Here is a 25,959-nt window from a genome sequence, read left to right on the forward strand (position 1 = left end):
CTTTAGAAAACCCTATGCATAATGCATTTCTTTCTACCTATATCAAAGACCCATGTGTTGCAAGAATGGTCGAGTCATGGGATAGTAATATTTTATGCATAAATGTTTTTCGTGAAATATATCCCTCCTTTCATTCAAGCCCCTCCTTCAGAACCTCTTCAACCACAACAGCTATAAGAAATTACCCCATTTACCCCAGAAATGACCCTGTACTTTTGATATTTATATTTATAAAAGGAGTTACTCTTTACTACTATACCATGTTATGCACCAGCCTTTGCCAAGTAATCATGTAATTCCACTGATGTCATCAATATCCTTCCTGTCTAAGATCACCATAGTGTTTTGTTATTTCCCTACAACTTTTCTTTCCCACATCTGAAATTAGACTGTGAGCTGTCTGGGACAGGAATCATGCCTTAGCTATGTATCTAGTACACTATCAGGTGCTGTAAAATATAGCTACATTAGCAATACTGAAATGCTTACCTGGGAAAGACTGCTCCAGAACTGTCTAAAAGCTCCCAGGCAGCTGATCAATTTGGTTCTCTCATCTTCAGGAGTGTCCATAAACATGCTATTGCAAATAAGAACACTAGTTATCTGCAATGTGTTCTTGAAAGGTAGCACAATTAAAATAGCAGATATAGAAGATAGTCACAATGAATCACATGCCACAAATAAATTGTCATTACACTCACCCAGGGAAAGCCTCCTCTATAACTTCTGTTTTCTGTAAGAGAAAGAGACTGAAGTTCAACTCTTGGTGATTAATGGCAAAATGATCTACATATCCTCTTACATGATATACTAAAAAAGACTGTTCAGAAAGGAGAAAAGTGAGATTATTTCCATCCCTCTAATAATTTTTGTTGCCCTTGTATGGTCCTTTCACACTTCTTTTATATTTAGATAGGGTGTCTAGTGCTGAACGCAATATTCAAGATGATGGCACCACATCAATGTATACATATAATGACATTAAATATTTTAAGTATTATTTTCTACTGGTAATAGGATGTGAAGGAATAGAGGGTGCCTTTGACAGTCCTTTTCACCTGCAAGTCCTTGCATTGCCTGCTTACAGCAGCTTATAGCTTTTCCAAGTACCTGCAAAGAATTGACCTTCCTACGTTCTTGACAGAAACTAAAGTCAGTTTCACAGCTAGGAGTCCGGGGGCACCTTAAAGACTAACAGTAACAGATTGTTAGTCTTTAAGGTGCCCCCGGACTCCTCCTTGTTTTTGTGGATACAGACTAACATGGCTACCCTTCTGATACTTAGGGCTTGTCTACACTTACATTTTATAGTGCTCTAACTTGCTGGCTCAGGGGTGTGAAAAATCACCCCCCCTGAGCACAGCAAGTCTGAGCATTTTAAAGAGCCAGTGTAGACAGGCATGAGACGCAGGGAGCCACACTCCCAGGGCTCAGAGCTAATCCCCTGATGGAGGTGGATTACCAGGAGTGCTGGGAGAGCTCTCTCCCAGCACTCATGCGTGACCACACTCATTCCCACAGCAGCACTTTGAAGTTTCCAGTGTAGACATACCCTGTTTCACAGCTATCCACAGAGTAATGAAAGTTACAAATAGCAGCACTGAAAGCAACTATTTGTTAATTTCTCTAGTGGTCAGCAAAGCCATGAATACAATAGAACCATTGGAAGCGTCTGTCCTAACATTCAGACACAGTATTTGATCAGTTCACATTATCAGATGATCTTCACAACCATAAGCCCAAAACAATTTTGCAGACAAAAGCAAGCTTCTCAGAAAAAATATTTCAAGTTTGTTAATGATGTTCTTTTGTCGCTTCAGGGCGGATATAAAAAGATATTTAAATTAGAGCTGTCAATTAATAGCAGTTAACTCACGCGATTAACTCGAAAAAATTAATCGTAATTAATCACAGTTTTAATTGCACTGTTAAACAACAGAATACCAATTGAAATTTATTACATTTTTTGGATGTTTTTCTGTATTGTCAAATATATTGATTTCAATTACAACACAGAATACAAAGTGTACAGTGCTCACTTTTTATTATTTTTTATTACAAACAATTGCTCTGCAAAAATGATAAAGAAATAGTATTTTTCAATTCACCTCATAACAAGTATTATAGAGTAATTTCTTTATCCTGAAAGTGCAAATTACATATGCAGATTTTTTTTTTGGTTAACTGCACTCAAAAACAAAACAATGTAAAAATTTAGAGCCTACAATCCACTCAGTCTTATTTCTTGTTCAGCCAATCACTAAGACAAACAAGTTAGTTTACATCTGAGGGAAATAATGCTGCCAGCTTCTTATTTACAATATCACCTGAAAGTGAGAACAGACGTTCGCATGGCACTTTTGTAGCCGGCATTGCAAGGTATTTACATGCCAGATATGTTAACCATTTGTATGAACCTTCATGCTTCGGCCGCAATTCTAGAGTACATGCTTCCATGCTGATTACGCTCGTTAAAAAAATAATGCATTAATTACATTTGTGACTGAACTCCTTGGGGGAGAATTGTATGTCTCCTGCTCTGTTTTACCTGCATTCTGCCATATATTCATGTTACAGCTGTCTCGGATGATGACCCAGCACATGCTGTTCATTTTAAAAACACTTTAACTGCAGATTTGACAGAACTCAAAGAAGGTACCAATGTGAGATTTCTAAAGATAGCTACAGCACTCGATCCAAGGTTTAAAAATCTAAGTGCCTTCCACAATCTGAGAGGGATGAGGTGTGGAGCATGTTTTCAGAAGTCTTAAAAGAGCAAAACTCCAATGTGGAAACTACAGAACCCGAACCACCGAAAAAGAAAATCAACCTTCTGCTGGCTGCATCTGATTCAGATGATGAAAATGAACATGCATTGGTCCGCATCGCTTTGGATCGTTTGGAGCAGAACCCATCATCAGCATGGATGCATGTCCTCTGGAATGGTAGTCGAAGCATGAAGGGACATATGTATCTTTATGCATCTGGCACATAAATATCTTGTAACATGGACTTCAACAGTGCCATGTGAACACCTGCTCTCATTTTCAGGTGACATTGTAAACACACTGGTTTCAGAGTAACAGCCGTGTTAGTCTGTATTCACAAAAAGAAAAGGAGTACTTGTGGCACCTTAGAGACTAAGCAATTTGAGCTTAAGCTTTCGTGAGCTACAGATCACTTCATCGGATGCATACTGTGGAAAATACAGAAGATGTTTGTTTTTATACACACAAACCATGAAAAAATGGGTGTTTATCACTACAAAAGGTTTTCTCTCCCCCTACCCCACTCTCCTGCTGGTAATAGCTTATGTAAAGTGATCACTCTCCTTACAATGTGTATGATAATCAAGATGGGCCATTTCCAGCACAAGTCCAGGGTTTAACAAGAACGTCTGAGAAGGGGGGTGGGGGGGGAGGCTCAGAGGCTCATTCACCTGCACATCTACCAATGTGATATATGCCATCATGTGCCAGCAATGCCCCTCTGCCATGTACATTGGTCAAACTGGACAGTCTCTACGTAAAAGAATAAATGGACACAAATCAGATGTCAAGAATTATAACCTTCATAAACCAGTCGGAGAACACTTCAATCTCTCTGGTCACGCAATTACAGACATGAAAGTTGCGATATTACAACAGAAAAACTTCCAATCCAGACTCCAGTGAGAGACTGCTGAATTGGAATTCATTTGCAAATTGGATACAATTAACTTAGGCTTGAATAGAGACCGGGAGTGGCTAAGTCATTATGCAAGGTAACCTATTTCCCCTTGTTTTCCTAACCTCCCCCCCCCCTTTCTCAGACGTTCTTGTTAAACCCTGGACTTGTGCTGGAAATGGCCCACCTTGATTATCATACACATTGTAAGGAGAGTGATCACTTTACGTAAGCTATTACCAGCAGGAGAGTGGGGTGGGGGGAGAGAAAACCTTTTGTAGTGATAAACACCCATTTTTTCATGATTTGTGTGTATGAAAACAAACATCTTCTGTATTTTCCACAGTATGCATCTGATGAAGTGAGCTGTAGCTCACGAAACCTTATGCTCAAATAAATTGGTTAGTCTCTAAGGCACCACAAGTACTCCTTTTCTTTTTGTAAACACACTGGCACCATTATCTCCTGCAAATGTAAACAAGCTTGTCTGTCTGAGCAGTTGGTTGAACAAGAAGTAGGACTGAGTGGACTTGCAGGCTCTAAAGTTTTACATTGTTTTATTTTTGAATGCAGTTATTTTTTGTACATAACTCTACATTTGTAAAATCAATTTTCATGATAAAGAGATTGCGCCACAGTACTTGTACTAGGTGAACTGAACAATACGATTTCTTTTGATTTTTTTACAGTGCCAAATATTTCTAATAAATAAATATAAAAAGTGAGAACTGTATACTTTGAATTCTGTGTTGTAATTGAAATCAATATATTTGAAAATGTAGAAAATATCCAAAAATATCTAAATAAATGGTATTGCATTATTAACAGTGCAATTAATAGCTATTAATTTTTTTAATCATGCAATTAGTAGTGATTAATTTTTTTAACTGCTTGACAGCCCTAATTTAAATACATTTTTCTGTTAAAAAATAAGCAACGGCCTCCTCCCTAAGCCGTAATGGGGGTGGGGGAGAGGAAAGGAGCAGCGGCCTGGCCCCTCCCTACTGTTCCTGGATGCACCGCCTTGGCATTGGTTGCTGAGGCCAGTACCTACCAGCACTAGTTGGTGCTGTACGGCTTCTGGAGACACACAATGCGGGAACCCATCTTCCAGGTTTCGGGCTTCGGCCCTGGGGTGGTGGGCCGGCAGGATTTTGGGCTGTGACTCCAGAGCTTCAGGCTCTGGCCATGGGGCTTCGGGCACTGGTCTCCGGCTTTGTCCGCTGGGCTTCATGGCTCAAACCCCCTCCCCTCCCCCCCCATGTCTCCCTCGCAACTCCCATCTCTCCCCCAGTCCTCCCGGCCTCCACTGCCTCCCCCCTATCCCAGGCTTAATTTGTCCCAGGACTTGCTGTGAAAAGTGATATTAACAAGCAACTATCATTTTCACAGAAGCAGACTTACTAACAAAAAAGGCATCCAAAAGAGCAAAAGGAACAACCAACACAAGACAAGAAGATGGAAAACACTTTATTTGGGTTTCTATTCTGTTTAGGTCCAGTAAAGAATAGAGAGAACTTTATATTATTTTTATTATTGAATCTGAAAAAACCCCTACATTAAATATGTTACGATGATTTGGATATGTATAGGTACATATTTATTTGTTTTGCCTGAAGTTAATTAAGTATTTTTGGAAAACATGTCAGACTGGCCACCAGCAAGAGTTTGTTGTGAAAACGACTACTTTAAGACCTACATATCCAGGCCTTATCCAAGTTTTGTTGCTTCTGCTTAAGTTTCAGTCTTTTCTGTCCAACTGCCAGATCTCTCGTTGAGGCCCTTGTCATCCCAGGCATTGATTACTGTAACCCAACCTCGCTGACTTTGATACCTGCCACATCACATTCCTTAAGTCCACTAAAAATACTGGGATTGTCTTCCTGGCTTCAACCACATCTCCCTACTCGTTGTACTCTACTGGCTCCCCTCTCCTCCACCGTATCAAACACAAACTCCTCAGTTTTGCTTTTCAGGTGTTTTTATCATTTAGTTCTGTGCTACTCAGCTCGACAACTGAATGACCCATCAACCCTGTCTTTGCTCTGCCAAGGATGCCTGCCTTGATCACCCCCTTCTCTTTCAAGTATTTCCATGATTTCTCCCAAGTCATCCCCCTATTCTTGAAAAAACAAACAAACAAACAAAAAACCCTTCCCATCAGAATTGTCAAAGCCACCATCTGTCCTCCGTTTAAATCCTTCCTTAAAACCAGCTTCTGCCGTATCTACCAACCACCACAATCTAGCTTCGGTTAGGCCAAGTAGCGAGCTGGGACTTACGTTCTTCCACCAAACTGCTTCATTGCTGCCTCGTTCTTTCAACCCCTCATGAGCGGGACACACCCGCTCTTTACTACCGTAACATCACCACACAGGGGCCCGTACTGCCCCCCGGCCCCCGCTGCGGGGACAGCATCAGCAAGGGCCACAAGGCAAACATGGATCACTCCCCAATTTGTAAAAAAGTCTCGGGCCAAACCCCCCTCCAGCGCCTCACATCCCACAGACCCTGCAACACCCAGACCCGCCGCCCAACGCCCCAGAGGCCCCCGCAGTCCCCTAGGCCCCCTGGGGGGCGGCCCGGCTCGGTGACTCACCACCACCTCCTCGAAGATGCTCTGCAGCTGGGTCTCCATCGGCACCATTGGGATCGCCATGGCCCCGCCCCGGGGGCTCAGCCCCAGACTCCCGGCGGGCGGCGGCACCGAAGCGGGACCAGCTCCTGCTCCCCCGCCCGGGGTGGCCGGGCCGAGGAACCGGGCGGCGGCGGTTTCTGGGTCCGGCGGCGGCGGCGGCGGCAGGCGCGTCCCTGAACCCGTCCCCGCCAGGAAGCAGCTCCCCGGGCCGAGCAGTTCCGCGCTGAGGCCGTCCCCAGCCTGCCGGCTCTCGCCCTTCCCCGGCCTGTGGCCGCCCCCAGCGGTACGCGCAGGACCGAGGCCGCCCCCGGTGTGCGCCGCGGAGACAAACCGCTCCGTGCACAGACCACGAACACAAGCCGCGCCCCGGCCTCTGGCTTTGGGTGTATGGCGGGGACCAGGCGTCTCGCGCCTCGCTCAGGCCCGGCCGGGCCCTGGGGCGGACTCAGGCAGAGGCGTCTCCCCGGCCCCGCGGAGCTCATCCAGCAAGTCCCGCTGGTGCGCAGTGGCGCAGGCCGCGGCCAGGCAGCCTCCCAGAACCCAGGGGCTTGTTGAGTGACAGGAGAGAACACATCGCAAAGCACCCGCAAGCGTTCGGGGCACAGGCAGGGCCACTGGACGCTGAGCCCCGCCACTCTGTGGTAAGGGCCCTGGGCAAAATTTCTTCCTGGGCCCCCCTACTCCTGGGGACGGGGGTCAGGCTGCTCCCCTTAACTTTCTGTTGGCACAAAACCGAACCCTCGAGCCTCGCCACTTCCTCGAGGCCTGGTTTTGTTTGGGTTTTGTTGAAAAAAAGAAAGCCCTGAAAACTAGGCAGTTTATGTTTTGGGGGCTTCCAGTTTTGCCCTGAAAAATGTAGAGAAAAGTTTTTTTTTTAAAAAAAAGAAAGGTTTCAGCTATTTCTGGATAATGGGTTTCAGAGTAGCAGCCCTGTTAGTCTGTATCCGCAAAAAGAAAAGGAGTACTTGTGGCACCTTAGAGACTCACCAATTTATTCGAGCATAAGCTTTCATGAGCTATGCATCTGATGAAGTGAGCTGTAGCTCATGAAAGCTTATGCTCAAATAAATTGGTTAGTCTCTAGGGTGCCACAAGTACTCCTGTTCTTTTTTCTCTGGATAATGGTGACCGCATCAGATGACAGGCTCAGTACTCAATGACTCCACTTGCTACTCTTGTCAGGAATCACAGTCTGCAGCAGAGCTAGTCTCCAAGCTACCTCATCAGTACAACTAAAGCAGATTGACTGATTGGCCATGCCATCCGATTGGCTGCAGGGGCCAACAGGCCAAGTCTTAAACCCTCAGCAGCTTACTGGAGGGATAAATGCTTACATCCACCACTGTGATTGCTCCTGTGTTACCTTGTTCATACTGCTCCTGCCTTGGACCTTCCCCTGTCATGAACCACTCCTGGCTCTCTCCCCTGCTCATTCCAGTTCCTGACACCTGGCTTGACCTGTGGCTCTGGCTTCTCATTCTGAGGCTTGGTTCCAGACGCCTGCTCTGAACCCTAGGCATGACACCTGCTCTGACCATTAGGCTAGACTACTTTCATCCTGGTCACCTGACAGAAAATTAATGCAAATAAAACATAACTAAAAGCAACAACCACAAAATAATATAGCCAGTTAATAAGATACATAAATGGAGATGCCTAGGCTGGAGGGCAGAGGAGACAACCTGAATCCCCGAACAGAGGAGAGGATTATTGTGCCTCTTAGACTCCCAACTGTGAGGAAGGTTGGTCCAATGATTAGAGTGATAGCCTGGGATGGGCCCACTGTAGCCGGAGGCAAACTAAGCAGCTGCCTAGGGCAGCAGATTTCTGGGAGAAGCTCTTTGTCATCGTGGAACCACAGACCTATTTATGGGGATGTGAATTGCAGAGTGCTCTAATGTGTAGTGCTCTAACTGCCCATGTAGACCCTGCTGGTGCAAACTAAGAGTTTGGGTTGGTGTAATCTGTACTGCATTAACACACACTAGGCACCTTTTAGTTCACATCAGCAGGGTTTACACGGGGCAATGAGAACACTACACATTAGAATGCTCTGCAGTTCGTACCCCTCTAGGCTAGTCTGTAGTGCCATGTGAACAAGCCTTATGTCTGATAACACAGAGGTTCCCAGCTGTGGCGAGGGAGAGAGGCTTCTGATTGTTATGGAATAACTGAGGAGACAAAGCACCAGCTTACAGATTTGATCTGGATGCCCCTCCATCATGACGGGGACAGCAGGGCCAAATTTGAGTGGGTGGCATTGTGACCTGGAATGCTCAAGAGTGGGGTGTGTCTTTGTAGTGGAGGCTCCCAGTGCAAAAGGGGTGTATGACATTTCCTGGGGGTACCCAGCATTGTGAAGCACCTCACTACCACCTGTCCTTAGCATGAGGAAGCTTTAGGTCATCTCCCTGACTCCACCAGCCCTGGGCAACACAAGCAATCCTCACTCAGCATATACAATCTCCACTGTCCCTCTGCAGGTTAGCAATAGGCATGCTCCAACCCCCAAGTCCTCCGAGCATCCCCTTGGAGCGTCCAGCCCCTGTTCCACTGGACATTCATAGAATTTCTGGAGCTGCTGTTCCCAAAGGAACAGTACCCCTTGTTTACCAGCTTCATCTCAGACCACTGTCTCTGCTTAATTCGTATGTGTTTATTTAACAAAGAATCAAGATTCAAGTAATAGGAAGTAGGTAGAAGTATTGGAAACAATTGGTCACATATAAAAGAAAAACATAGCATGCATTCTAAGTTCTAGACTTGATTAACAAGGTACTTTCCTGTCTAATAAAGTTTAGCTCACCCCCAAGTGTTTGTCACAGTGCTTACCAGCCCTGGTTGGCTGTGATTCTCTGTTCATAAGACATGCACACTGGCAGCTTCTCCCCTAAGGGAAGGAGAGTATTCCCTGTTACACACTTAAAATCTATTGTCTTCACTGGTAAACATGATACACCTTGCTGTTTTGTTTTTTTCCCTGCAACTTTCCCTCTCTTGGGATTTTGTAAACTTGATTAGCTAGGAGGCTCAATACACAAATTGACTTACACTGGGAGACATACAATACACACAGGACGAGACAGAGATAAGCGTTCTTACCTCCTGCTTGAAAGGAACCTGTTTATCACCTTCTGGTGACCAGCCCTGACTCACAGATGTTAAGAACATAATTTTCAGGATATATACGTAACTCCTTAAAAAATATCCATCCATACATTTCATAATAAATATGATGACCAGTGAGCTATTGGCTTTTTGTGGAGACCTCACACACCACACGTTGGTGGATTATGAGGCATGTACCTGACTCAGGCGATCCCTGTAGTGCCTATGCACCCCTTCTGTGTCTTCAGCCACTTGGTACCCAGAGGTGCCTGGTCACAGGGTGCTAAGGTGAGGCATGGTTCAAAGGGGGTTGAGAACCCCTGTGATAACAGAAAGCATTTGGGGCAGAACAGAAAAAATACAAAGTGTGTGTGTGTGTATGGGGGGTCAAGGAACAGGGGAGCACAACAGATTGTCTTGAGCAGCCGCTGAGCCTGGGGCTCAGGAGACCTATATTCAAATTCCTGCTTTGCCACGGACTTCCTTTCTGACCTTTGGCAAATCACTTTACCTTAGTTCCCCATAAATAAAATTGAGATAATAGGACCTTCCTACCTCACAGGGGTGTTGTGAGGATAAATACATTAAAATATTGTAAGATGCCTGGACACTATAGCAATGGGTGCCAAATAACCAATATAAATAACTAAATATATACAGGTTTCAATAACTACCTTGGAACCTCAAGTGCTTTCTGATCACATGGCCACTTTTGTGCCCCTAACCGTTGCTTCTGCAAATGTGTGATCATCTGCTGAGGTAGAACCACCATCTGGTGCCTTTATTTATTGTTCTGATGGTACATCTGCACCTCAAACTGGGGGTGTAATTCCCAGCTTGAAGAGGCATACCTCACCCACAGCTGTGCTCGAGCTAGTGCCTAAAAATAGCAGTGTGTCTGTGGTGGTATGGGTAACCACTTGGGCTAGTCACTTCAAGTGCATTCCTGCGTGATCCTCTGGGTATGTACTTGGGTTGGCTAGCCCGAGCTGCTACATTTAGGCTCTAGCTTGAGCTGAGGTAGCATGGGTACATCTATTTAAGTTATGAATCACACCTTCCAGTTCAAATGTAGATGTACTCTATGTGTTTCACATTGACAGTGGCTAGATGTGTTACTTCTGTCAGCAGAGGAGCATTGTCAGTAGCACTTGGATGTTCTCAAGAAGCAGGAAGCCAGTGTCTTCTTGGGTTTTGTTTAGTAGTCTGCTATTCCTTCTGTAAGACTGACTCCCGGGGGATCAGGTGAGGTTATTACCTTGTTACCTTGCCACTTTCTATATGGAATTATGGTCCACCCTTTCTCTTAATATAAGTACAAGGGGATGGTCAATAAAACTGAAAGGTGGCAAATTGAAAACCAGTAAAAGGAAATACATTTTCTACTCAGTGAGTATTTAGACTATGGAATGTATTGCCATAGTATGACATTGAGGCCTAGAACTTAGCAGGATTCAAAGAGGGATTGAACATTATGTAGATTATGTGGCCATCCAGTTATAATTGTAAACACACACACAGAAAAACGTTTGGAAGGAATATAAAGCCTGATGCTTCAGGGCAGAGGTTAACTCGGTTTATTTTTAAACACCTTGTTGGCCATAAGCACCTACTTGGCATCAGGTTAAAGAATTTATGTTTGTTTTGTGGGCAGTATTAGCTTTATGATTTCTTTGCCTAGTAATTCCATATTTTAAGTGCTTAAGTTTTATAAATTAAGGCTTGTCTACAGGACAATTTACTTAACAGAAAGCTGGGGTGTGAATCTACCCAACACTAGCCTGCAGCACATTTACTGCTTGTGCAGACCCTGCTGATGTGCATTAACAGTAAGTGCGCTTTGATCTAGTTCAGTTTCAATACGGACTAGACCAAAGTGCATTAATGATATTACCACCCTGACTTCTATGCTACTGCTGGCAGTGGCACTGCCTTCGGAGCTGGGCGCCCAGCCAGTAGCCACTGCTCTCCACTCTGCCTTCAGAGCTGGGTAGTCAGAGACCAGATCTCATGGAAGAGACCAGATTTCACGGTCCATGATGTGATTTTCACAGCCACTAATTTGGTAGACCCCTAGTAATACCCAATATGGATTTGTCAAGAACAAATCATGCCAAACCAACCTAATTTAATTCTTTGACAAGTTGACTGGCCTAATCAGTGTGTGGGGGGGAGGAAGTAGTTGTGAAATATTTTGATTTTAGTAAGGCTTTTGATACAATCTCACATGCCATTCTCATAAGCAAACTAGGGAAGTGTGGTCTAGATTAAATTACTTATAAGGTGGCTGCATAACCGGTTGAAAGACTATACTTAAAAAGTAGTTCTATTAGTGGTTCACTGTCAAATGAGGAGGATATATCTAGTGGAGTCCCACAGGGATCTGTCCTGTCCTGGTACTATTTATCATTTTCGTTAATGACATGGATAATAGAGTGGATGGTATGCTTATAAAATTTGTGGCTGACATCTAGCTGGGAGAGATTGCAGGCACTTTGGAAGAGAGGAATAGAATTCCAAATGGCCTTGAGAAATTGGAGAATTGGTCAGGAATCAACAAGATCAAATTCAGTTATGACAAGTGTAATCTTTCTGCCAGGTAGAACCAGCAGAAACAAGGGCTGGGTTCAGTATCTAGGGGTTTCTTTTCAACAATACAACCAAAACTGGCTCGAGCCCCTAACCAGTGACCTGGGACAATTACACACAACCCCCTGAGTGCCTCTAAGAGGCAATACTTCCCCTCTCGTAAGCACTGAGTCTGAGTGTAGCAAAGACTTTTAATAAAAAGAGGGAGTTAACTCAGCATTAATTTGGGAAAACACCACAACTAGGGTTCATAAACACAAACCAAGAGCAAAAGATCCACCCCCAAGTAAGTTGGGCAATGTCCTTTTCCCCTCAGGGTCTTAAGTCCAGCAACACAAAAGTCCCTTTAACATGCCCGTCCCTTCTCTGTACCCCACTCACAGTGCACTCCTTGGCCAGTGCAACCTCAGAGTTCAGAGGTTCATCTGCAGAGTTCACCTTCCACCCTGTGTGGAAGGCACGGGGGGTAAGGAGGCACCTTACATGCTGCACTGCTCGGGCACTCACTCATCACTCCAACGGCTGATTGCCACACTTTTGCATGCCTCTGCTCTGGCCATTTGCTGCGCCTCTCTACCACCCTCCCTGCTGGCCGTGTGTGACTCCACCAGCTGCACCTCTCTGCCAGCTGCCCACTCACCAAGATGTCTTCAGTCCCCCCCCACACACACACACAAGCACACTTAACACAGCTCTCAGTGATTTCAGCTGTTAGTGGGGGAGCCTCACTGCTGGTGCACACTGGGTAGTCTCTTGCAATAGAGACACTGTCCCAAAGTAGGTCTAATACTTAGCCATAGGTATCAGTGATTTCAGTTCTGCAGCATGTAACAAGATTCTCAATTCAGTCTAAATTAGCTCTTTTATTATATCATGGAGAGAAGGGTCAAATAGCATCTAAGACTTTTAAACATGGCCTTCACCACCAAGTATAAGTACCTGTCCCCCACACTCTCTCAACTCATCATGCTTGAGAACCCATGTGCCCTGCCTCACAGGTGCCGTTCAGTTGAGGGTGAGTCCCTCCATGGGGGGTATGCCAGATACAGTTCTGCTGCCCTTGGTTCACACAACAAGGATAAGAACGCTTTATTACTTCTGCCCCAATAATAAGGAGACTGGGGATCCAACACCAGCCACAAGTGATCATATGGGCAAGCAATCCCATCATGCTGAGCACCTAGGCAGGGTGGGTGTGTCCATGCAAACGAGATCAGCTTCTGAAGTCTTTTTCCACAGCTCACCACAAGATGTCAGGGGAGAGCTCATTCAGACTTTGCTTACACAAGTGCAAAGGACTCCACTACTACACTTACTAAGGACAAATCAAATGCACTAATAAAAATGGGTTTTAACTTCCTATAGAGTAGTATTGCTCAAAAGGATCTGGGGGTTATAGTGAATCACAAATTGAATATGAGCCAACAATGTGGTGCAAATGTGAAAAAGGCTAATATCATTCTGGGGTGTAAAGGGATGTTGTACGTAAGACAGGGGAGGTAATTGTCCCATTCTACTTAGCATTGGAGAGGTCTCAGCTGGAGTATTGTTTGCTGTTTTGGGTGCCACCCATTAAGGAAAATCTGGACAAATTGGAGAGAGGCCCAAGGAAAGTTACAAAAATGATAAAAGATCTGGGGAAAAGTTAAAAAAAGGGGTATGCTTATTCTCGAGAAAAGAAAACTGAGGGGTGGTCCTGATGAGTGACTTCAAATTTGTCAAGGGTTGTTCTAAAGACGACGGTGAGCAATTGTTCTCCATATATACTGAAAGTAGAACAAGAAGTAATGAGCTTATTCCACAGCAATGGAGTTACATTCTATTGCAATGGAGCAATAGATATTAGGAAAAACTTTCTAACTATATAAAGATAGCTAAGTACTGGAACAAGCTTCTAAGGGAGGTTGTGGAATCCCCATCACTGGAGGTTTTTAAGAACAATTTAGAGAAACTTCTGTCAGAGATGGTCTAGATTTACTTGATTCTGCCTTAGCGTAGGGGTTTGGACTAGATGGCCTCTCAAGGTCCCTTCCAGCCTTACATTTCTGTGATTCTGTTATTTCTATAGCTTTGCTGCTGAAGATGATGCAGAAGCATGTGAAGGCTTTTGCCAAGTCTGAGTCTTGTGAGACTCTCCTGCTGCAGGTATCCTCAAGTAAGTTCATGAAGCAAGGATCAACATATTTGATTTTCAGTATGTATAGTGGGCTCAGTCTTTCAGTCCTTTCTCAGGCCATCTCTCATAGCAGCTAATGGAAATTTTCCCCTAACATTATTTCTCATACTGCAACATCCTTTGTATGCATACATATATGCATATTTTCCTGTTATGGTGGGTTAAAATAAATGCGAACAAATATTTTTATTTGTTGACAAGTGTGTGACGTTTGACTCCATAATGTTTTATGTAAATATGCTTATGAATGTGAATATAAGGTAATTGGAACATGCTTTATGCAAAAGGTCTCTTGTAAGGTATCATTACAAGGCTTAAAATCTTCTGAGTGTGTTCATCCTATTTGTATGTATGTATCATTCTTGTATCTAAAACTAGAAATATGAAATATAACTCTGAGGTCCTACTGTAATTATGCAAAGTGTGGGCCATTAATGGTGGCTTAAAATCTTAATGGCTCCCATTGACTAGAACAATTGGTTGTGAATGGGGTTATTTACCTGCAAGCCTTCCTGTGTATGTGACCTGGAGAATGAAGAATGAGGTGTCACAGGACATGTGACCAGGTCACATGATACTGGAATCCATCTTAAATCTGGTACTTTTCCATTTAGAAGGAGGGGTGGGGACCCAGAGAGACAAAAGATTCCCACCTTGAGCTAAAGCTATAAGAGGGGGTGGAACAGAACAGGGGGGGGGGGCGCAGTCATGAGAACACCTCTGCTTTCCACCTAAGATGTCTGCTGGAACTAACAAGGATTGAACCAGGGAAAGAATTGGGCCCAGACTAGGAAGAAGTCTAGTCTGTGAAAGAAGCTTATTGAAACATTTCTGAGGGTGAGATTTACCTGTAAACAGTTTCTTAATGTATTAGGCTTAGACTTGCGTGGTTTGTTTTATTTTGCTTGGTAACTTTCTTTGTTCTGTCTGTTATTACTTGAAACCACTTGAATCCTACTTTTTATACCTAATAAAATCACTTTTGTTTATTAGTAAACCCAGAGTAAGTGATTAATACCTGGGGGAGCAAAGAGCTGTGCATATCTCTCGATCAGTGTTATAGAGGATGAACAATTTATGAGTTTGCCCTGTATAAGCTTTCATCTGGATACAGAGTAAAATGGATTTATTTGGAGTTTGGATTCCTTTGGGAGCTGGGTGTCTGGGGGCTGGAGATAGGTGACCTGCTGAGCAGTTTTTGGTTAAAGTCTGGGTCTGTGTTGCAGCTGGCAGGTGTGTCTGGCTCAACAAGGCAGGGTTCTGGAGTCCCAAGCTGGCAGGGAAAAAGGGCTCAGAGGTAATTCCAGCATTCAGGTGACAGTCCCAAGGGGGTCTCTGTGACCGAACCCATCACAAAGTGAACATGTATTTTATAAAGAAAAATATTCTAATAGCTGTTAGGTGCTTCATACTCTGCTCTGACAAATGTGAGCACCACAGACTCAGATGCTGCTATGGTGCATGCCTTACTATGCACCAGCATCATTCTGTATCCATCATAATAGACCATCTCTTGAGCTTTACAGTTTTGTGTTGCTCCTAAAATGCTTGCAAGTAGTCCAATAAGATGACTTCTGCACCATGAGAACTACAATAAATTCCTCTTTGTACAAATGGCCAGGGGGATATCTGAAATTTTCGGCTAACTGGACGTAGGGATTAACAGAAGTGCTATGGAACTTAGTGCTAGAAGCCAGAAGCAGAAGAAGTAGGAGGAGGAGGCGTCCGGGCCAAACTGTACTTTGCCCCTGCATGCTGAAGTGATACCAGGTTCTTAAGGAGCTGCGTGACAGGGCCCACAGGGGAGCTCAGAGGAAGGTGTAGGAGAGAAAAGGGGAAGGAAAGAGGGAGGAGAGAGCAGTGTTTGAATTACAGGGGACTTGCGGGGGGTGGTAGGTCACCATACTACCTTTAGGGGCTACCTGCTCTCTTTTTCAAATGCACCGGTGGGTTCTCCCTGAAAGATTACACCATGCTGTTCTTGGCCCCCTTAGGGCTGGATTCCCCAGCACTGAATTGGCGGAGCTGGTGCCAAAGGGCATGGAAAGGGTACTGTAGTTGAAAGTGAGGAGCTACCTCACTGCAGCCCTGCAGAACCCCTAGCACCAGGGCTCAGCCTCATGATTTTTAAGTCAATGTAATTATTTTTGTTGTCTTGCTCATCACTTGGGAATGGTTAGAGTTGGCAATACTGGTTTGTCTTTTTTTAAACAATCAGTTCTATTACTGATGAATTTTAACTGGAAGGCTTCATGGAAAAATTGAATTTTAAGGCAGGATTGATACAGAAGAAAGAGAAAGGACTTCAAAACACAAGGACTAGCATGAAAAAAGACACAAAGATATGGTATAGAATCCAAGCCAAAAATCCACTTATATGATAATGGATTTGGCTTAATACTTGTTATGTAACTTTGAGGATAATGAATGGCATGCTGAACTGAAGAGAGGCTTTTAATCAAGTATTTGAATTTCACTTGTATTATTTTTTATTTGATTGCTTTACTGTTGGCTCACAAATTAATCCTAAACTATGATTTTCAAGTACTCTCCTTATTTTAAAACACAAAAAACCCTACATGTACTGACCACAACCAAAACTGTTTCGGAGTAGCAGCTGTGTTAGTCTGTATCCGCAAAAAGAAAAGGAGGACTTGTGGCACCTTAGAGACTAACAAATTTATTAGACCATAAGCTTTCGTGAGCTACAGCTCACTTCATCGGATGCATCAAATAAATTTGTTAGTCTCTAAGGTGCCACAAAACCAAAACTATGACCTTGATTATGCTTCTCACACTTTGATCCTGCTGAATGTGTTTCCCTGTTATTGTGACTTGCTGCAGCCCTATGACTCAGGGACTCTGATCTCATTAAAATCCTGAAACCACAGTGCCAGGTGTTCAGTTCATGCCAAGATGAAATGTTCGCTGTAGCTGAACTGAAAAAGGAGATAAAGGACTATAGCAATATTAGAAGATACGACTCACAGCAAAATGCTATCTGACAAAGAAACAAATGCACATCAAAGCAGCCAGATGGAGTTAATGGGTTTACAAACAGAGGAAATTGTTAAGAAAAAAACACTTCTGAAATATAAGATACTCTGTGGCGTAAGTAGTGACTGTTCTGTTTCTTTCAGACTTTCAGAATTCTGAATGTTGTTCTTATTGATTATAAACTTGATATTTGTTAGAGAGACGTTTCACCGTGTTTAATTTAACTATATAAACTTGTCCAGTCTATACTTAAGGGGATTGGAATTCTACAGGACGGATGCATGAACTTCTCTGGCAGGACTCTATGAATTTTATAGTATTGGTCAGGCAGCCTCAACAATATCAGAGCTATTTTGTTATCAGTATAAATCTGTACTTCATGCTTTACTGAAATACACGAACAGTTCTTTTTATGTATGGCAAAAACAAAACCTTCAGGCTTCAATGAACTGCAACACAGAACAAATAAGCTTGTGCATTCACCACCTCACTTTTATTGTAACATTATTATGTTTGTTGTATTATCCTAAGAGCCTAAAATGTATTTAGCGCTTTATATGTTACGTATTTGTTTAAAATGAGAAACGTTAACTTCTTGCGTTAGTGGCTAACGGAGCTGTGGTTTTTATTTTAGTTTATTTTTGGTCTCTGTGTATTCAGATATTTCATTAGCAAATCAGAAAACACAGTCAAGTAACTGGTGAATAATGCCCTTGTACCAAGATACAGGAAAAAGTACAAAGAATAGAGATGCAGATAATATCGTCATGCCCAAATATTAAGGTATTAGGGGGTCAATTCCCCCTTCTCCCTAATGAGATTGGCTTGTAAATATAAATTTGGGGCTCTTATTTGTTTTCTCCTTTTTTTTGAGCTTTGTGGTATGCTCAGTGCACTTTTTCAAGCTTTTCTCTGTAACCAAAAAAGTCAAAATAACAAGGAGTCCTTGTGCATAAGAATGAAGTGGGTTCTAACCCACGAAAGCTTATGCCCAAATACATTTGTTAGTCTCTAAAGTGCCACAAGAACTCCTCGTTATTTTTGCTGATACAGACTAACACGGCTACCACAAAAAAGTCAAGAAACTCACTTCTAAAAGCAGGCTGGAAGGAATCTATAACACTGGAAACTTCAGTAATAGAACATAGCCATGCAGAAAAGTCTGAATGCTGCCTTGTTACCAGGTAGTCGCCACCTATTAGGAATGTATCTAAAAATAAAGTTTAAGGAGTAGAGCTGTAATTTAGCATCCAATATCAGATTGGCCCTTTGACCCACTTCATACCAGATATTCTTGATACAAGGGTACTCCCACAACATATGAACTCATGTAGTACCAAGGAGCTACATTTCCAACAACCGTCAGCATTTATGAGGCCCATTACCATTAGTCTATGGGGGGATCAGCATATTTGAAAAAAGTGTCTTTTTGTGAATAAGCCATAGTCTCAGGGCCAGGGCCGGCCCACAACATTTTGGCACCTGAGGCGGGGAGCTCAAATGACGCCCCCATGCCCTCTCACTTGGGCCAAAACTTTGAAAGGTCTCAATTCTGCCTTCTTCCTATTCTACTCCTCTCATGGTACAGCTCTGCTACTTACCCCAATAAAGGAGAACTAACAACTTAAAATGCCTTGTTCAAAAATTTTAAGTAACACTTAACTTTCAAATGCCTGAACAGCAAATGTAACTTTTCTTGTCTGCATAGTAAACACTGGCATTTTTATCTGTATGAATAATCAATGTGGTGCTTTCCGTGCCTTCTTGGCTGCAAAGATTTGAACTGCTTCCTGTAAGGTCCACAGTCTGGGCCAGCTCATGCTCTATTGAGATGGTTGCAAGGCCGACCCACCTCTCCTGTGTCATTGTGGAGAATAGATGTGTTTTTATTAACTTCAGCTTGGAGCAGCTGTGTTCTCCACTGGCAACTGTTACAGGAAGTGTTCGAAGTATGTGCAGAGCAACAAAAGCATTTAGAAAGATGGTGGTGAACATATTTGTGCACATATGTTCCAGAACAGCCTTTGGAGTTGATCCTTCTGAAATGTATCCTGAAAGGGCTTTCAGTTCATCACCTAAATCACTCGCATGAATATCGCGCATGTCATCATGTGCCAACACTGTCTCTAGTGCCCTACATTGCTGGTGTAGGTCTTCTTCAGGTAGAGTGAGGTATTTTGGAATATCATACAACATCCCAAATATACTGCTGTGTTCCTTGAGCTGCATGAAACATTCTTCAACTGACTGTATTGCACAATCTAGCAGCTGGTTAAAGAATTCAGCTTTGAATTGTTGTTTGGGGTCTCTTATGGGATTATCCCGTGCCTCGTAATCAAAATGTCTTCTTCTTCAGTGACTCTCGTATTCTTGAATGGGTGGGAAAATAGCTTTCAGTGAAATTCCTCTATATCTTCTGTGCACGCTTCAGAACGTTTTGAAATCCCTCATCTGACTGGTAAAACTGTAGGTATGATTTTGCTTTGTCCAGTTGTTCCATTGCTCCAGATATATCAACGTGAACACCTTGGAGTCTCTTGCTCACAACATTTATTTCAAACAGTATGTCATGCTACAACACAGTGAAGTTATGTATGTTTCTGGTGATTCCATTTCGCTCTGCCACTGTTCTCTCACGAACAGTTCCTGACATAGCATTATCCTCCATAATGGCAACTGTGTCATCATCTATCTTCCCAATTTGGTGTTTGTTAGGCTTTATCACCTCCACTTGACTTTCCCATTGTGTGGCACTCAGTGGTTTCAGTGTCAGAGAGGATGTTCCCAGATGTTGCTTCAAAATTTGCCATCAATGAGTTGATTCAGAGAAAAATACATAGATGCTTTGAATTACATTAAAAAAATTCAGCAGCTTCACTAGAAGCTGATGCTGCATCACTGACCATCAAGTTCAATGAATGAGAATTGCATGGGACAAAAAAACCTCGAGGGTTTAACTCTCGGATCCATGTCTGCACTCCTCTGTTTTTTCCTCTTATGTTGGCACCATTATCGTAGCCTTGACCTCTCATGTCAGCTATCGCAATTCCCATATCTTCCAGCTTTTTAAGAAGCACATTTGTCAGACCAGCTCCTGTAGTATCATCGATGTCAATAAATTCTAGAAAATGCTCTCTGACAGTCACCGTTGCAGGGACATTTTCACTAGGTTCTGTTGTTGTTACAAAACGCACCATTAAAGTTATTTGTTCCGTATGGCTGATGTCAGGTGTGCAGTCCAGAATAACAGAGTAATATCTTGCTGACTTTAGATCTGCCACAATCTTCTGTTTGACTTCTGTTGCCGGTAACTGTATGATCTCATTTTGAATTGTTTTTCCAAGGTAGTGGTGTGTGTACATTTCTTGGGTTGTGACTCTTCTTAGATTCTCCTGGAGTACAGCCTCAAACTCAGCCATCAGCTCCACAGTTTTAAGGAAGTTTCCATTGTTTGGCACATACAGCTGATCTGAAGTGCCACACAGTGCTAAGTTTTGGGTAGCAAGCATTCTCACAATGGCAATGAGCCTTTTCAGAACATTTTGCCAGTAAAGAGACTCTGATGCAATCTTCTTTTGATGCTGATCATCTATGGTGGCCTTTAACCTTAGTCTCATCTCAAGCTCTTTCCACCTATGGAATGCTCTCTGGTGATTTGCTGCCTTCTGATGGCATACCAGATTTCTAGCCAGATTTTGCCAGTCCTTTGTTCCTGTAGAACCCAATGTGGCTGGAACATTAGACTGGAAGAGTTTGCAACAAAAACAGTATCCAGCATTCTGGGTTTTTGAGTACATAAGCCATGGCTTCTCCACTTTGTCACTATTGGGGATTTCATGCCAGTAATTTGTTGGATGGAAGCTTCTATTTTCATTGTCTTTGGGGAACATGAAGTTTTTCACTTGCTGTGGCCCATGCAGCACAAGGAAGTCCCTCAGGCTACTGCTCAAGTGGGTCCACAGTCCTGGATCATCTGGACTTAAGGAACAAAACTCAGCAGCTGCTGTTTCTTGCGCCTCCACCACACTCTTCTCTGATCTACATTTTTCTTCAGGAATGTGCATGGTTACATCCATTTGAGATGGAGATATGGATGCTGCAGGTCAGCTGCCAGGTCACCTGCATTCTGACTAACTGGAAGATCAGGCATCTTCTCACCACTCACATCCTCACTGGGGCCGGAAGTCTCACCGTGAACATTTGTGTCTATGTATCTCAGGAGAACTCCTTCCTGCTTAGATGGAAAAGCTTCCTTTGCTTTCTTTTTTTTCTGAATGCTGCCCCAGAGGGGCGTTTTCTTCTTTCATTCATGACTGCTGTTCTGTGCCAGCTATAGTGGCTCTCAACACTCAATTGAAAGGGACAAATAAGCAGGCTGGTAGCAGGGCCTGAGTGAGGGAAGATATCAGCTCCTCTCACCTTTTCTCCTGCCTGCCTGTTATGTCTCTTGTGCCCTCCTTCCTCTAGCACAGCACTCCACTATCTCTGTGCATCTAGGGCATAGAGAATACATATGCACTAGCAGCAGGCACAATTTTCTACACTCTGGTTCCTAGTGGTGGCTCTCCCGCACACAGTCTGGCACCTGAGGTGGCCACCTCAGTTCGCCTCATGGTAAGGCCAGCCCTGCTCAGGGCTATAGTTGCTTTCTAACATTAGGAATAATTGTATTTCACTAGGTTAGAGGTAGTTGTGTATTCAAATCTCTATTCCAAGCAACTCTCAAGTTATCAATCTTTGGCAGAGGTTTTGGGGCCAGAAAATCATCAAAGTATCCCACTGGCCAAGTGACTCCAGGAAGTTTCCTCCAAAATAATAAAAGTTCTGGAGGATATGGAGCTCCCAATGCATCCAATTCAAGTACATTTGTGAGTAAATGCTTTAACTGGAGTATTTCCATGCTCCAGAGCAGGGCATGCCAAATTGTTGCTGAAGATCTATGGTTTAATTTATCATTGTCAATTAGCTGTGATAATCATTATTTCTCTGTCCATCCAATCCCTCCACATGAAGGTTTTGCCTTACAGCTATTATTGTGGGAGCTCTGGAGCCATCAAATCTATAATAATTTAACCCTACCATGCCTAAAAGGGAGAGAAGATATACCAGTTCTCATTCAATCTGAACCCAAAGTGGGTCTGTGTGGTCATATTTAATAGCCACAAAGATGACTGGCTCAATATAGAGGAGATAAGATAATTTTCCAAGTTGGGAAGACAAAATCCTCACAGAGAAAGGGGAAGCTGTAATTTGTTCAGAGCCAGTCTAGGTTTCTTACCTGCGCCCCAAAGGAACATTCTGAAAATATTGTTGAATTTCTTAAAGTAAGTTTGAGGAATAGAAATAGGGAGACCTGTCAGGACATACAAAATTCTAGGAAGGACATTCATCTTCAGTATATTAATTTTACCCCACAAACTGAGGGTTAATGAACTCCATCTCCCCAAATTGTTAGCCACTTGTGCAATAATTGGTTCTATATTTATGTTAGGGATGTCTTGAATATTACTGGGAATCAGTATTCCTAAATATTTCATATAAGAGGACTGCTATTGGAAATCCCAATTCGAGAAAAGGCCTTTATGGGCATATTTGTTAATGACTAAGATTTCTGATTTACCTCAAGAAATTTTCTATCCTGAGAGGAGTCCAAACATATTAATAGTGGTTCAAAGGTTAGGAACGGTAACCTTGGGCTTAGATACATCTACAAGAGCATCATCTGCATCTGTTTGACCACCTAGATGCCATGATTTGCTTGGGTGGCAATGTCTATGGGTTCTAAAGCGAAAACATTTACCTCTCTGTCATGGAAATGGGGTAGAAATAATACTATTGGCAACTACCCTGAAAGCTGTGATAGAGCATAAAAGCTGAATCCAAGCTATAAATTGTTTACCAAAACCAAATTTTGCTAACACATGAAAAAGTTAGTTCCAGCCTATGTGGTCAAAGGCCTTTTTGGCAGCTAAGGAAATGACAGCTAAGGGTTCTTTGGAATCTCTCAGAGCACTGATAATGTCAATCAGTTGATGCAAATTATCTAAGCTATGTCTATCACGAAGGAAGCCTGCCTGATTTATCTGTATGATGTGTTAGAGGACTTTGTCCAGCTGCATATCAAGAGTTTTAATGAGAATCTTAGTGCCACAATTGATTAAAGAAATTGGCCTGTAATTACTGCTTAGTCCAAGGTCTTTCCCAGGTTCAGGAATAACTGAAATTACAGCTTCTCTTAGAGTAGGTGGGAGAGTTTGCTCATTCTTGGCCTCATTGGACATATTCAATAATCTAGGTATTAAAGTTTCACAGAACTTTTTGTAAAATTCAGTTGGGAACCCGTCAGGAGTCTTTACGACCTTTGTTTCTTTTATAGCCTATCAGTTTCATGATTTCTAGAGGGGCATCTAAAAGTTTCTTCTGAGAGTCAGAGATCATTGACATTTTGTTTATTAATATCTAACTGTGTTGTAGATAATTTATTGCTGCTATTCATGATAGTAGCAATCTTATTTCTGTTAGCCTTTTGCTTAAGTCTGTATGCAAACAGCTTGCCCGCTCTCTTGCCAGATTTCCAGTAGTTTTGCTTCAAACAGAATAAAGGAAATTCAACCTTTTGGGACAGTTTGTTGCTTAGATTGATGAGGGTTCTGAGCTTCTCTGGGGAGGGGGCAGAAGCATAAGCTACATCCAAGGTCTTAATTTTCTTCAAATGGGTATCAATTCTATGTTCTCTCCATTTCTTTTTAAAGATGGAAGCTTTTGATTCTCGTGTCCTTGTCAAAAACTAGATAATTTTTCAGAACTGTGCACAAGTGATGGTCCTATCCATTGCTGCAGCGAGGTCCTCCTTCATATAGGTCTCCCCAAAGAGTCAGCAAACGAGCAGGTGCTCCATGGTCTGCACCTCACCGCACTGGCATATATTCGTGTCATTAGAGTCTCCTCATTTGATCATATTAGTTTTTGATCTACCAGTTTGCTTGCATGGGTGGTTCAGGCATCACCACATTGACCAGCCTGTGTCGGCCCTTCTGGGAAGGTCCTCCTGGGGTTCCAGATCTATTTCAGTGCATCTGACTGCACCCAGTCTTTCATTCCATAACCTTAGTCGTGCCTTGCTAGCTGTTGTATCCATAGGCACAACTCTTTCGCAATTTAAGGCGTTTGATTACTCCTGTGTGGCATAAGAGATGACACTGCCTCTGATGAAGGCTTTAAATTCCCCTTTGGGAAATTATTTTCCATGCACTTCTCTCTTTCCACCCTTCTTTCTTCAGTCGCTCCTTTGGGCATTTTTCCTCTGGGGCACTAGAGAAGCATCTACTTCCCTTAACCCAGCAGTGGTCCCCAGCATCTTGAAACAAGGAAAGGGATAGAAAGAAGAACTGCTACCATTAGCTTGCAGCTTGTGAGCTTGCAAAGGCAGGAGCACAGAGCTGGAGAGTAGGAGAGACACAGCAGCTACCCCTCTGAACCTGATTACATGGAGCTTGGCAGCAGTTGAGGCTGGAAAGGAGCCTCTGAGATGAACCCTGTTGTGGGGTGTTAGGGCAGATGCAGGTGGGGAAAGGGCCACAGCTGGGAGGGGGAGGAACAGAAGCCAGAGAGGGCTCATTTGTTTGTGTCATATCAGATATGAGCATCCTCCTTAGTTTCTTCTTCTGGCTCCTAGTTTCTATGGCCATTCTCAGCTAAGTTGCTGCAGTCTATTACTGAGGGAAGGGTGTAAAGTGAGATGCTCCAACTGCTATTTCCTATTGAGTCTCCTTGTTACCTTGAGAGATGAAGCTTCCAGCTCAGGAGCCTGGGAAGGGGACCTGAAATAGTCTCATGGAGAAAATGGGAGACTTAACAGGTCTGCATTGTGTCTCTACTTCGGGTAGGTAAGGAGACTGTGTGTCCTGATTGCAGATTAGGCTGAGGGAAAGGAACTGTAGCTTCTCACTTGTGGCTGTCAACCAGCATGTATCTTTAGCTGCACCGAGTCTTCTCTTTTTGCCTACCAAACACCCACAAGCCTCTCTAGCTTTCTCCCTAACCCCTAAATCACATGCTGATGTGGTTGCAGAGCAGACCTCACCAGGGTTATCCCTGTGAATGGATTACCACAATATGCTCTGTGTCGGGCTACACTAGGAAATTGCTTCTGGCAGAGAAAGTAGTTGCCTGTTTATTAATTGAGATTTCCCATGTGAGGCATGTAAAGAACATCTGTATTTCATTATAAGTACTCGTTATCAAATATTTGTCAGTTGAAACGTACATGTTTGTACAGCGCTTAGCACAATGGGGTCTTGGTTTCTGACTGGGGCTCTTAGGCACAATGATAATACAAATAATAATAATTAATAATCATCTAGAAATCTTTAAGAGGTTTTGTGCCTACTCCTGTCTACTTTTCAGACTGCATCTTAATTTTTTTTTCTATAGTTGCAATTAATTTGAGCCATTAGTCCTCTTGGTTATATTAGGGGATTGATGGCAGGGCATTCTAAGTGAGGTCTCCCAGACTCTGGAATTTATTTTCATCCTTCGTTCCCCTGAGCCTTGTGTTGATGACCCACTGGGAAAGCTCTCAGATGTATCTTCCCCCGCCCCAGCTATTTCAAGGAAGGGAGGGGGGAACTTGGGTTCTAGAGATTATGGCTGAGAGAATAGAATTTTGGTATTGAGGAAAATAGTGATTTTTTTTTATTTGATCATGGTTTAAAATCTTTTACCTATGCTAAGAGACGTGATTAAAATACAACTTTTTCAAATTATGCAAGGTGAACTGCATGCT

The 25,959-nt window shown here is 43.1% G+C and overlaps 2 protein-coding genes across 2 annotated transcripts in view; one reads left to right on the forward strand and one right to left on the reverse strand.

Annotated features, from left to right (window-relative positions):
* The window catches only part of MED23 (mediator complex subunit 23), a 54,458-nt gene extending 47,725 nt beyond the window's left edge, over positions 1-6,733 (reverse strand). Inside the window, exons 1-3 of the mRNA XM_084624350.1 lie at positions 6,266-6,733; positions 702-733; positions 490-577 (exon numbers count right to left, since the gene is read on the reverse strand). Of these exons, the coding sequence (XP_084480476.1) occupies positions 490-577; positions 702-733; positions 6,266-6,325 (180 nt within the window). The 5' untranslated portion in view covers positions 6,326-6,733. The remainder of the gene's footprint in view (positions 1-489; positions 578-701; positions 734-6,265) is intronic.
* A 10,358-nt stretch (positions 6,734-17,091) lies between these two features.
* The window catches only part of ENPP3 (ectonucleotide pyrophosphatase/phosphodiesterase 3), an 86,062-nt gene continuing 77,194 nt past the window's right edge, over positions 17,092-25,959 (forward strand). The window contains exon 1 of the mRNA XM_084624368.1: positions 17,092-17,288. Coding sequence (XP_084480494.1) covers positions 17,172-17,288 — 117 coding nt within the window. The 5' untranslated portion in view covers positions 17,092-17,171. The remainder of the gene's footprint in view (positions 17,289-25,959) is intronic.

The sequence above is a fragment of the Lepidochelys olivacea genome (genome assembly GCF_965140295.1).
Source record: "Lepidochelys olivacea isolate rLepOli2 genome assembly, chromosome: 3".
Classification (NCBI taxonomy): Eukaryota; Metazoa; Chordata; order Testudines; family Cheloniidae; genus Lepidochelys; species Lepidochelys olivacea.